The sequence below is a fragment of the Heterostelium album genome (assembly GCF_000004825.1).
Source record: "Heterostelium album PN500 unplaced genomic scaffold PPL_scaffold8, whole genome shotgun sequence".
Taxonomy (NCBI): Eukaryota; Evosea; class Eumycetozoa; order Acytosteliales; family Acytosteliaceae; genus Heterostelium; species Heterostelium album.
This window is the reverse complement of record NW_008805070.1, coordinates 13,187-26,469: the sequence shown is the minus strand read 5'-3', so window position 1 is coordinate 26,469 and position 13,283 is coordinate 13,187. Positions and strand designations below refer to the sequence as shown.

At 31.2% G+C, this 13,283-nt stretch overlaps 5 protein-coding genes across 5 annotated transcripts; 2 read left to right on the top strand and 3 right to left on the bottom strand.

Moving 5' to 3' along the window:
- Positions 1-147: 147 nt before the first annotated feature.
- PPL_07655 (uncharacterized protein) lies at positions 148-4,832 on the bottom strand (the record flags this gene model as incomplete). Its single annotated transcript, XM_020578489.1, has 8 exons — positions 148-261; positions 1,353-1,516; positions 1,712-2,058; positions 2,141-2,217; positions 2,283-3,184; positions 3,697-3,717; positions 3,857-4,018; positions 4,286-4,832. The coding sequence occupies 8 exons, from the start codon at positions 4,830-4,832 to the stop codon at positions 148-150; spliced, it is 2,334 nt and encodes a 777-aa protein (XP_020431358.1).
- Positions 4,833-4,950: 118 nt separating this feature from the next.
- On the bottom strand, positions 4,951-5,220 carry PPL_07654 (uncharacterized protein; the record flags this gene model as incomplete). The annotated part of the gene is made up of 1 exon (XM_020578488.1): positions 4,951-5,220. The coding sequence occupies one exon, from the start codon at positions 5,218-5,220 to the stop codon at positions 4,951-4,953; it is 270 nt and encodes an 89-aa protein (XP_020431357.1).
- Positions 5,221-5,856: 636 nt separating this feature from the next.
- Positions 5,857-6,360, top strand: PPL_07653 (CAP domain-containing protein; the record flags this gene model as incomplete). The annotated part of the gene is made up of 2 exons (XM_020578487.1): positions 5,857-6,232; positions 6,344-6,360. 2 exons carry the CDS (start codon positions 5,857-5,859, stop codon positions 6,358-6,360), a joined length of 393 nt encoding a protein of 130 aa, XP_020431356.1.
- Positions 6,361-6,415: 55 nt separating this feature from the next.
- Positions 6,416-8,882, bottom strand: gloB2 (hydroxyacylglutathione hydrolase; the record flags this gene model as incomplete). The annotated part of the gene is made up of 4 exons (XM_020578486.1): positions 6,416-6,909; positions 7,035-7,472; positions 8,074-8,160; positions 8,807-8,882. 4 exons carry the CDS (start codon positions 8,880-8,882, stop codon positions 6,416-6,418), a joined length of 1,095 nt encoding a protein of 364 aa, XP_020431355.1.
- A 1,055-nt stretch (positions 8,883-9,937) lies between these two features.
- pgtC (glycosyltransferase) lies at positions 9,938-13,143 on the top strand (the record flags this gene model as incomplete). The annotated part of the gene is made up of 5 exons (XM_020578485.1): positions 9,938-10,509; positions 10,544-11,762; positions 11,843-12,066; positions 12,127-12,995; positions 13,037-13,143. 5 exons carry the CDS (start codon positions 9,938-9,940, stop codon positions 13,141-13,143), a joined length of 2,991 nt encoding a protein of 996 aa, XP_020431354.1.
- Between the last annotated feature and the right edge of the window lie 140 nt (positions 13,144-13,283).

The window sequence follows — 13,283 nt, the reverse complement described above, 5'->3', positions numbered from 1 at the left end:
GAATAGACAATATTGTGTTAATTATCTATATTATCTAATATCATTGGATAACAACTTGGGTATACGAACAGTGATTGTTACTCCTTTCCTCTTGCCGGAGCCACTCTCTCTTTCTGAAAGGAAGTTTCTTAAAATCCGAAAGGAAACTCAGTAATTCAACAAAGAGCTGGCGTTAGTACATGAAGAACCTCTGTAGTGCAGACGAATGTTGGCACAGTCGAGTATGCCAACGCACACCTCCTCCACGAGGATATCACGTAGCTGTAAAAAGTTCGACATCATCAAAAAGCAAATAGATATGATAAACAAGCTAAGACTCGAGATTCAGCGGTACTGTAAAAGTCTAGAAGATTAAACAGAGAACGAGAATATAACTGGAATATAGATTGAATATCTATTTGACATTAGTTGAATTCATATCTTTTAATTTCAATAGAATAAATAATAAATAAGCATTAATTATATCCTGATTTTAATCGAAGTGATCTTTTTTATTTAAAATGTTCCTCCGAGTTTTAAATGTAGAGCAATGATGTATTCTTCTTTGATTTGATTGTTTTGAGAATCCAAAAAGGCTCTGATATTGGATAAATTGTGTGTTGAATATGAATGTCTAACTATTAAAATCTGCACTCTTGATTAAAATTGAAGATTTAAAGCAAATTTAGAATGAGTCGATATCTATTCTTTGTCCTCCAATAAATAGGTTTTCAATATGTTTTGGTAGATCTTTTCTATCGATGTAGTTCGTCGTTGATAATGATTTCAGTGATTCAGGTAACACACCGACTGATAATATTTGATTGAATTCATTTCCAAATTTCAATGATTTCAGTGATTCAGGTAACACACCAACTGATAATATTTGATTGAATTCATTTCCAAACACCAAAGATTTCAGTGATTCAGGTAACACACCGACTGATAATATTTGATTGAATCTATTTCCAAACTCCAATGATTTCAGTGATTTAGGTAACACACCAACTGATAATATTTGATTGAATACAATTCCAAACACCAATGATTCTAGTGATTCAGGTAACACACCAACTAATAATATTTGATTGAATCCAATTCCAAAAACCAATGATTTCAGTGATTTAGGTAACACACCAACTGATAATATTTGATTGAAATCAAATCCAAACTCCAATGATTCAAGTGATTCAGGTAACACACCAACTAATAATATTTGATTGAATTTAAATCCAAACACCAATGATTTCAGTGATTCAGGTAACACACCAACTGATAATATTTGATTGAATTCATTTCCAAATTTCAATGATTTCAGTGATTCAGGTAACACACCAACTGATAATATTTGATTGAATCCCAATTCCAAACACCAATGATTCAAGTGATTCAGGTAAAACACCAACTGATAATATTTGATTGAATTCATCTCCAAATACTAATGATTCTAGTGATTCAGGTAAAACACCAACTGATAATATTTGATTGAATCTATTTCCAAATTTCAATGATTCAAGTGATTTAGGTAACACACCAACTGATAATATTTGATTGAAATCAAATCCAAACACCAATGATTTCAGTGATTTAGGTAACACACCAACTGATAATATTTGATTGAATTCCCATCCAAACACCAATGATTTCAGTGATTTAGGTAACACACCGACTGATAATATTTGATTGAAATAATATCCAAACACCAAAGATTTCAGTGATTTAGGTAACACACCAACTGATAATATTTGATTGAATTCATTTCCAAACACCAATGATTTCAGTGATTCAGGTAAGACACCGATTGATAATATTTGATTGAATTCATTTCCAAAATTGATCTCAGTGACATTGACGGAGGTATTATGAAATGGAGTATTTAAATTGAATGTAATTATCTGATTATTGGTGATAGTTTCAATATATTTGTTTAATATTTGATTCAATGATTCTCTATTCTTTGGACTCTGATCCAACAATCGGAGAATAAATTCAATCAATTGTTTTGAATATCTGCATTCTGAAATCTTAATTTCACGTTTAGTTTGGAATAGTTGATGATTATTTCGATCATCTTGATGACTGATCAATTTAAATATTCAAAAATAACTCGTTAATATCTGATTGATAATAATATTTTAAAAATGATTATTCGAGTATTTACCAACATAATAATTTGAGAATTGTTGATCCAATTGAAAAGATGTCACATGATTGTGCATATTGTCTGTTCTTTGCTTCCTATGTGTTATTATTTTAAATAGGTTAAAATTATATTGAAAATCAAATAAATAAAATTTACTTACTGGTGAAATATAACCTTTAGTTCCACGTGTTGCATTTATATTTGAAAAAGTTGGCTCCGATATTTCATGATCGATAGTTTTTAAATTAAAATCATTTGTTTCAAGAGTATGTTCTTTTGTATCTTGATATTCAATAATTGTTGATTGATCAATGAATTCACAACATCCAAAATCACCAAGAATCAAAGTACCATAAGCATCAGGTTCATCAATGAATATATTTGATGGTTTAATGTCACAATGAACAATTCCATGTTTATCAAGATCCAAAAGAATATTGAAAAGTTGTGAAATATAATTACTGATAAATGATTCTGGAAAGATTCTATTTTTATATTCAATATAAAAGTGGTTAATTGCTTGATAAAAGTCATGTTGTTTAATATTTGATATATACAGATTTATATCAGTTAAATGTTTATACTTTTGGGAAAGATCACCAACTTTACAATATTTAGTGATGATATGAAAGATTTGATTGTCTTTATCATGATGATGGTCAACAAGTTGAACAAATCTTGGATTACCTTTGAGTAATTTCATTGCTTTGATTTCATTCTCAGCTCTTTCATAAGATTTCTGATAATCTTTATAATTTATCTTTTTATAAACATACTTTTGAATTGATTTTGTTAGTTTTATAATTGTCAATTGATTAATTAGATATCTAATTGATCTTACCAATCTATGATCAGTACCACACACTAAATATACATCATTGATAGCATTACTGTTTGTAAATCTTGATATTGAATGATATCGTTTGTTATTAATGATATGAGATTGTTTGAAATAGTCAATATTGTATTTGAATAGATGATTGTTTTCAAAATTGATTGTGTATGATCGTGATTTGTTTAATAACTCCACATATATGGATTCAAAATCTACTCGATAAGAATCTATTATTATTAATTGATATTGAGTATCGACAGTATCTGGTATTACAATCACATTATTATTTTGATTAATATTTCCAATTAATGTGATGATTTAGCTCGGTGCCTTGCTCATTATCTCTATCTTTCAAGTGATTATAAACCAAAACTATGAATATATCATTCGTGATATCAGAGAAATATTTGTTAAATTTCAATACATTTTTTCCATTGATTAATTTATCTATTAGCTCGATATTATTCATTTTGAAGTATTTTTAAAATAGATATTTCATTTAAAAAATTTTAAATTTTAAATTGTTGCGAAAGTTAAAAAAAATATTTTTTAGTATTTCATTTTTAAAAAAGCAAACTTTTACAATATGTAACGTTACATGTTTTGAAAATTTTTTATAGTTGGTTTTTAACAATTCCTTGAAAAAATTACATTATTTATTATAAGACAATTTTAATTAATTAAATCCAAATATACTTTTTTGTTTTTACAAAATTTTCGTACACCCCAACACAATTACCACATGAGGCAACATTAAATCCTGATATGGTATTGTCATTTTTATGTTTTTTATTTTTTGAATTTTATTAATATTTTTTTTGAATTCTTATAATTCCAACGTTTACAATAATCAAAAAGAATGGATAATATTGAATCCAAACTATCTGAAAATATATTACTATTATTTTGAAGTAAAATCAATAAAAGACGATTGTTCTCAATGTCTGAGGTTACCACTTTTATAAAAATTTCGATTTGACCAGATCTGTTGATAAGATTTGTATGAAGTCGATGATCCAATATATAGGTTAGAATCTCCAAATAATCTATTGTGTTTCTCTCTTTAAGAATAAAAGAGACATTGCTTTTCCAGTGCATCCTTCATCTCTATGCTCATGAAACCATTTAACAAGATCCAATCCATGTTGAACTGAAATATCCATTGCATGAGTATCAAATCTTTCAGTTCTGTTGTTGGATCATCTGAAAATTATTTTTCTTAACTGCAATTGTCATTGTTTGGCGTGTACATCCTTCAGTTCTATGCTCATTTAAAAATTGAAGAAGCTCAATATTTCCATTAGAAACAGCAGCCTCCATTGCCTTACCACTACATCCTTCACTTCTATTATAATGCAACCACTTTACAACGTGAGTGCGCCCATGAGTTGCAGCATAATCCATTGCATTGCGGCTGCAACCCTCTGTGCGATTCAAATTCAACCATTTTAGAATTTCCATGTTACCTCTTGAAGCAACACTATAAATTACTCCGACACCACAAATTCCAATGTTTTCTGCATGTAGTTTCCTCAACATATCGAATTGTCCATTGCTTGCAGCCAACAACATAAAACTTGAGTGATCATGATCAATCGAATCGAACCGAACGTTTTTGCTTAATAACCAATCCAAGATCTCTGTATTTCCATTGGATGATATCTCTCTCTTTATCCTGTAAAGATTATTACTATCTTCAATCTGTATATATCGCTTTTCATTGACAAAATGCTTTATTAGATCCAACCTATTGTGTCTAGCTGCCTTTTCCAACTGTAATCGTAACATTGTATCTTTGATAATACTGATTTCAGTATTGTCATCCATACCTTCTTTGATACTACAATCGAGTTTCTCCACAATCCAATCAATCATTCTTTACTTAATGCAATCTCTGTTTCTCTGACTATAAAATTGTAGTTTTATGTATCTATCTTTTCAAGTGAATCTATATACTTGGCAATCGCTAATCTTTCATATTTGAGAGCAACTTTCAAACATCTGGAAGTATATCTTCCATATTTTGACTTAGTTCTTCAACAAAGTATTTAAAGTAGTCGATTCTATCAACTTTTACCGATATCTGCATAGCTTCCCACAATAACACTACTGTTGTTGATCTTATTATTGTTGTTGTTCTACTAATAACTTTACTTTTGAAATGAAATATACTTTTAAACCATTTCTTATCTTTTGTATTAACTTTTTCTTCTTCTTCTTGTTCTTGTTTTTGTTGTATTTCTTCTTGAAAATAATCTTTCATCATTTGAAAGTAATGATTGCCAACCATCAAGCTTGGTCTTTGAATAACATCATTCCAACCATAGTATTCTCTCTGCTTGAATACATCTCTGTGTATCCATCTTATTCTTTTAATTATCAAATCTTTTAAATATTGATTTTTTAAAACAAATAAAAACAAAGATTTATTCATTTTATCTGTTTGTTCATTTAATGTATCAAAAACAAATATGATCAAAAAAATTGTTTCCACTAATAAAATTTACCACACAAATCACCACTCTTCGACAACAACATCCACCACAAATTACCACAAAAAATATTGTTTACAAATATAAATGTGTTTATCAGAACACACAAAGTGTGATTAACCTGTAATGGTAAATAAATCATATGATTGTTTATGATGGTGGATTGATTGTTTTGATTAGATTTATAATAATAATTGATCATTACTATTTTTGACATATAAAATAAATAAAAACAATTAAAATATAAATAAAAAAAATAGAAATCAATATTATATTATTGGGATAGATAGATAGAAATAATAATCAAAATTAAATCATAGGTATAATCAAAGGTTTAAAAATAATTATTTTATATAAATAAACAATAATATTATTATTATTATTAATAGTTTATATATATTTCAAAGATGATACAAGATATGACAAAAGCAAGAGAAAATAGTTTATTTAGAATGATCAATGATTATAGAGTGGGAGCGAATCTACCACCTTTTATATACGATTTCAATGTCTATCAGGTGGCAATGGAACAGGTGTACAATATTATAATAACAAGAAGCAGCAGAGGTTTCGATAAGGATTCACGATTGACCAGAGTCAGAGGTGTTCCTGCAGCAGGTAACACCGCACATGTCACTGCAAAAGATTCAGCACTCTCTGCATATAAAATGTGGATAACATCACCAAACAGTACAAGAAACATTTTAAATCCAACTTTTAAATTCTCCGCAATAGCAGGTGATCTCGACTTAGATGGATCTTGGTATTTTGTACAAATATATTGTTAATAATAAAGATAAAGATAATGATCAATAAATAAAGATAAAAAATAGATAAAAGAAAACATTATAAAATAATAATATGGTTATTGTTTTGTTTTTTTTTTTTTTTTAGTTTACAAATATATTTGATTTGGTTGCTTTTTGATTGAAAATGAAACAGTTTTAAATATTATTATTATTATTATTACTGTTTCAAATAGTTGAGTGGTATTTTAATGTAGGCGATTCCGTTGTCTTCTGGTTTTGGAAGTTCACCGGCTCTGATGTTTACTTGGATCGATGGAAGCAAGAGATTTGGTGCTTTGAGGGTGGCATCTCTTGCAGTTCTCATTTCGATGAATTCCTCTCTACTGATTCCATCCTTGACGTGTTTGTTTCTCTTTCGTTGCTCACCAACAGTGGTAAGGTAGTTGAGCTCTCTTCCAGCTGGTGGGTAGTCGTGACAGACATAGATCTTGGTGGCCTCTGGCAATGCGAGAATCTTTTGCATCGATTCAAACAAAGTAACGGCCGAACCCTCTGGGAAGTCGCATCTGGCGGTACCAACATCCGGCATAAAGATAGTATCACCAACAAATATACAATCGTTCTCAATATAATATGAAACACATGCTGGTGTATGTCCTGGAGTATGAATAACACTAACATTTAGATTACCAATTTGGAATTTATCACCATCTAACATAGTCATAAACAATAGAAATAACAATAACAATAACAATATATATAAATAGTTAGTTAGTTAGTTAGTTAGTAAGTTAGTTGATTATTAATAACAATAAAAACAACATATTAATGCCTACCTTTCCAAAGAACATCGAATTGACTTCCATCAACAGGGAATGAGTGTTCGAGGTTAAAGATGTGTTTGAATATCTTTTGTACGGTACGTGCACCTTCACCAATGGCTGTTTTGGCCTGTGGGTACTTTGACTTGATGTAGTAGGAGGCTGACAAGTGGTCGGCGTGGATGTGTGACTCTAGGATCCATTGGACTGTGTAACCCTTCTCCTCGACGACAGCCAAGATCTTATCGATCGATGTTGTGCTCGTCTTTCCAGAGGCAGCGGCATAGTTGAGAACCGAGTCGAGAATTGCACAGTTCTTTGTCTGTTCATCGACAATCAAGATCTGTGCAGTGGCAGTATCAATATCTGGGAATACTGTAACATTTGCCATTTTATCACTAAAACTCTTACTATTACTACTACTACTACTAAAGAATCTAAAATTATTTAAAACTAATATTAAAGTTAATGTTTAACTCTTATTTTAAAACAGTTAACAGATAACAGATAATGATAAAGATTTAAATTATAAGATAAAAATATCTAACAATGAGTGTGAATTTAATTTTTTTTCGAAAATTTAATTTAAAAATGAAAGTTGGGGTGGTCGTCAACAATTCAAAGATAAAATTTGTTTTTTTTTTTAAAAGAGATGATTGTATAAACTTGATGTCACCACATGAAAGTGTATTTAGAGAACACAAATCGATGTCCTGTTTTAATACCAACCACAAAATACGCAAAACAACATGTTGTTTTTTAATAACTTAAAATAGATTCTACGCATTCGATGATCATATTTGGTATTGTTTCGATACTTTTGATACATACCCTGGTTGTTACTAGATAGTAGTTGTTGTTGCTTATTCAAAGAATAGATATTACTAATTAGCACAGATCTGTTTTGTTGTGTGTTTGAACCATGATTATCTTTTAACATAAAGTTAATCTATAGATTATTATTTTATTTTATTCAATTTTTGTTTAGTTTTATCATGTAGTGGGTCTTTCTTTCTTTCTTTCTTTCTTTATTGATCAATTACCTTAGAATTACATCTATTTGATGATGAAATAAATCTGATATCTCGAGATAAATCTGATTTACAATGCTTTATCAATTGTTTACTAATATTAAACATCGCTAATTTAATTTAATTATGATTTTTTAAATCAAATGAAAGCTAAACATCGCTTTTTTTGTTTAATTTGCTTGTTTTTCTTGTATTTTTTTTTTTTTTCTTTGTATGTTTATTCCAAAATGATCATTTGGTTATAAAACATTTTCATTTATAATTGATTATTTGAGAAGATGTGTATGCAAGAATAATAAATAAAACTTCAACCAAAAACAAGTATTATAGTTCAGAACTTCAGTTATGGTTGGTTATAAAAACCGTTCCATTTAAAGTGAACCATTGCACTCAATGATTAAAAAGTGATTTTAAGACCAACCACCAATTTAATTTATTTTAAATTAAATTTTGTTTTTTTCAAAATTTTTTTTTTGGATACACCTTATTATTGTTCATTCAACCATTTCTTATTAATTGTTTACAAACATAGATACTAAAAACTATAAACAAGAGATATATCTTGAAATCATATTATTTTCTTTTATTATTATTTTCTTAAATTAGCTATATATTTTAAATGAATCGTGTTAGAATACGACAATAAACTTTTTTCCCTATTATTATATTTTATATACAGTGTACCAATAATAAGAATAACTATTATATCTAATCTACAATTTTAATATCACCAAAATAAAATCATCATACAAATACAATACATTTTACATTTGGTAGGTAAACCTGATGTTGATTTCATTTCTAAAAAGAACCCAAGTTTGCTTTTGGTCATTTTATTTTTTTATGGAATATTTTATATGATTGAAAATAACATTAATGGAATAGAAATGATCTTAAACAACAACAACAACAACAACAACAACAATATATTTTTAGTTGAGTATTCAATTTTCGATACTAACGAACTCTCTTTTGTATATTTATGAAAGGTCAACAATCAACTAATTGAATTAAAAATCAACAATCAACAATGGTCCTTTCAAGATTCCCAAGACTAGCATCGAACCTACCATTATTCAACTGTGTACTTGCGTCATCTGCGCTAGGATTCCAGATCTGTGTATTATACCCATGGCACCTTGAGATTGACAGTTCTCACCATAATTTGGTTCGAAAAGTCGATGAACTCGCCAAGAATAAAGGAAATCCAGAGGTCGAACCAACTACCATTCCAAAAGTAGTTGATCGGACTAATACTCCTACTGCTAGTATTAGTCCAATTCAATCAGTTGTTGTTGCCAACTTGGCTCCAACTCCTAAATAAGGTTAAATCAGTAGCTGCTCCCCCACCTTTCCCGCTCACCCACTTTCATATCAATTATTCATATCATTTCTATTTCTATTTCTATTTTATTTTTCAACAACAACAACAATAATACATACAATGTTTAAATATATTTACAAATATTAATCTAAATAAATATCATAATTATTATTATTTTTATTGGTCAAATATTAATATTTTTTTTTTTTTTTTTTTCATTGTTTTCATCAGATGTGTTTGTTAGTGGTGATATAAAAATAAATAGTGGTGTTACTTTTGTAAAACAAAGTGAAACACAACCAACATTCATTATAGTACAGAACAAAGTAAAAGAAAAGAAATGTACAAAAAATAAATGAAGAGAACAGAAGAGTGGGAAGTGTGTAGTTGCAACTTTACTCACAAAATGAGTCAATGTTTGTCAAATATTATATAATGTTATGAGAATGTTTGATTTAACCTGTTGTATATAAATTCTAGTATTTATTATTTATATATATGAAAGTTATTAATTATCCTATTATAAATTATATTTATGTATTATTTTAATCAAATAATTAAAAATGATTGAAGATAATAATAATATTAATAGTAGTAGTAGTACATCACCACCAATTACAGTGGTTAGAGAAAGAACACTCTCGAGCAGTGGCACAAGATATTCTATGAACTCAATGTCACCCAATCATAGATTGAATGGAGCCAATAACAATCATAGTAATAGTAGTTCAGATAGAGATGAAGAGTCATCCGGCTATGATGACGATGACGATGATTATTTAGATACTAGCAGTGAAGATGAAGCTATTAATTCCATTGAAATCTATGATGAATTAGCATCTAATGGAAATACAATACTAACAACATCAACTACAAGTTTAAATGGTGCAAATTTAAATAACAATAATAATGATTCTTCAAGAAGATTTAGACAATTAAATAATAATAATAATAATAATAATAATCATAGCAATAATTATAGAAATAATAATAGTAATAATAATCATGTTAATAGTAATAGTAATAATAATAGATTAAGAAGGAATAGAAATAATAGAGCGAATTATGATGGTGGATGTTGTGGTTTGTTAAGTGTTTTCACTTCATTGTTTTCATTTGGAAAATCAAGAAATAAGTATGGTAATAGAAAATAATAAAAAATTGGAAAGTCTTGACATTCTTGCTGGTGGCGGTGGCAGTGGAGGTGGTGGAGTCTACAGTAGGAAGAGGAATATCCTGTGTGTTGGTGTAACTCTCTTGTTTATCGTTTCGATCTTCTTGATACTCATGGTGTTGATGCGTGTCCCCGTTTCTTATTCCGACCAGGAGGAGTATTCCGATCGAATCTTAACATCGTACTGTCGATTCGGATTCATCAAGAATTCTGCAGTCTACCAACAACTGTCGTCACCATCACAACTGCAGACCAGCTGTGTATTCGGACCTGACCATCTCGACTACGAATGTACTCCCGCCGCCAACACTCGACTTACAAACTATCGTTATGAACTTGAAGTTGCTGATGGTTATGGTGGAAGTAGTAGTGGTAGTGGTGGGAATAATATTAATACTGCTGCTGCTGCTGCTGCTGCTGCTGATCCATTCTCTTGCCAACAACCAGTTGTAAGCGTAATCGTTCCAATCTATAATATAAAGATAGAGTATCTTGAGGAGATGATTCTATCTCTAGAGAGACAGTCGCTTCAGTCTTTTGAGGTGTTGGTAGTCGACGACGGATCTACAGAGACACCGCTAGAGTCGTTCCTTAGGAATTGGAAATCAAGAGATCCACGTATCTCCATTCACAAACACAGTTCTAATCGTGGACTCTCCGCAGCTAGAAACACTGGTATTCGTCATAGTCGTGGTGACTATCTGTTCTTCCTGGACGGCGACGACCAGATCGAACCTACCACCCTCGAGAAGTTGGCATGGAAGTTGGAGTCCACACCGGAGATTAAATTTGCAAAAGGCTTGACTGTGGGATTCGGTGCACAAAACTACACTTGGAACAAAGGATTCGAACAGTCAACCGGATTTCTCAGTGAGAATCAAGTGACTGCAACGATTATGTTCCGAAAGGATGTGTTTACCGTTCAGGGAAAGTCACTGACCGCTGGCGGTGCCACAACACCACAATCGACGCCGATATTCAACGGTTATGACGAGTCTATAATTGGTGGCATGGAGGATTGGGATTTCCTGTTGCGACTGGCAGAGAAAGGTTACTGGGGAGAAACCATCCCAGAGTATCTCGATTGGTATCGTCGCAAAGATACAGAGACATCAAAGCAAACATGGTCCAATTTCAATACAGAGAAGAAAGAAAAACTCATTGCCCAATTCAAATTGAAATATCCATTGATTCATTCCAATGCATTCCCAAAAGTAACGTTATTGTTTTTCTAATAGTTAATTCAATTTTAGATTAAAATTAACAACAAACTAACTATCTATTTATCAAATAGATTGAAAAGAAAGATAGAAACTATCAAATAGAATCAACTTTAAGTTTCCATAACCCTATAAAGAAGGTTGGTCCTAGATTACTATTGATTTTGCCATGGTTCAATACTGGTGGAGCTGATAAATTCAATTTGAATCTAATTAAACAATTGGTTCAAAAAGGTTGGGAAATAACAATTGTTGCAACTTTACAATCGAATAATCCATGGTTAGATCAATTTAAATCGTATGTTCAAATTATATTCAGATAATTATAAATAACTAACAAAATCTATTTTCAAAACAGATTAACATCAGATATTTTCATATTGAATAACTTTTTATCAATATATGATTTCCCAAGATTCCTATGTTATTTAATTGAATCTAGAAGGATAGATATTACTATGGTTACAAATAGTGAAATTGGATATCTCTTTATTCCTTACATACGCGAGCGTTGTCCTTATTCATCGATTGTCGATTACATTCATATGGAAGAGAATGAGTGGAAGAATGGTGGATTCGCAAGGTATTCGCTGTCGTTGCAATCTCAGCTTGACCTCTCGATTGTCTCTTCCGATCATCTGAAGGAATGGATGATCAAGAAAGGTACTCAGCGATTCTCTCACAGCTCTGGTGGTCAGTCCTCGAACAACATGGTGAATAACCATCTTCAAATCAAAGCAAACAAACAACAGGAGAAGGAATACACTCGATACGCTCAGAGCTTGAAGAATAACATTGATGTTGCCTATGTGAATGTCGATACCAACGAATTCTTTATGAATTTGGTGGAGCGATCTTCGGTGCGCTCGAGATACTCCATTCCACCCGGACAAACCGTTATCCTGTATGCCGCTAGATTGACCGAGCAGAAACAACCGATGGTTGCACTCGAGGTGTTCAAAGACATGATACTTAAGAACTTGTCATTCACCGCTTTGGTTAGTGGCGACGGTGCATTGCGTGAGCAGATGGAGGAGTTTGTTCAACGCAATGGCATGGCAGACCACGTTAAGTTGCTAGGTAATGTTCCGCTCTACGATATGCCACGTTTGATATCGGCATCGGATATTGTGTTTTTGCCAAGCAAGATGGAGGGAATCGCTATGTTGTTCTACGAAGCTATGGCTGCGGGAGTTGTGCCTGTCGGTGCCAAAGTCGGTGGCCAGGGTGAGTTGGTATCGCCAGACGAAGGTATCCTTCTTGAGAAGACAATGCTGTTGCATCGTCAGCAAGAGATCGACCAATACTCGAAAGCTCTGGAGTCACTTATCACCAATCCTCAGCACATGAAGAATCTCGGCAAGAATTGTCGTGAGAAGATCAAGCAGTTCTTCAATCTCGATATCATGGGTGACAAAATGATAACACTGTTTTGCAAGGCATCGGCCAACAAGCGTGAGCGAGACCAGGAGGATGATTCCATCATTGGAGGTGAATACTCATCATCGGCATTGA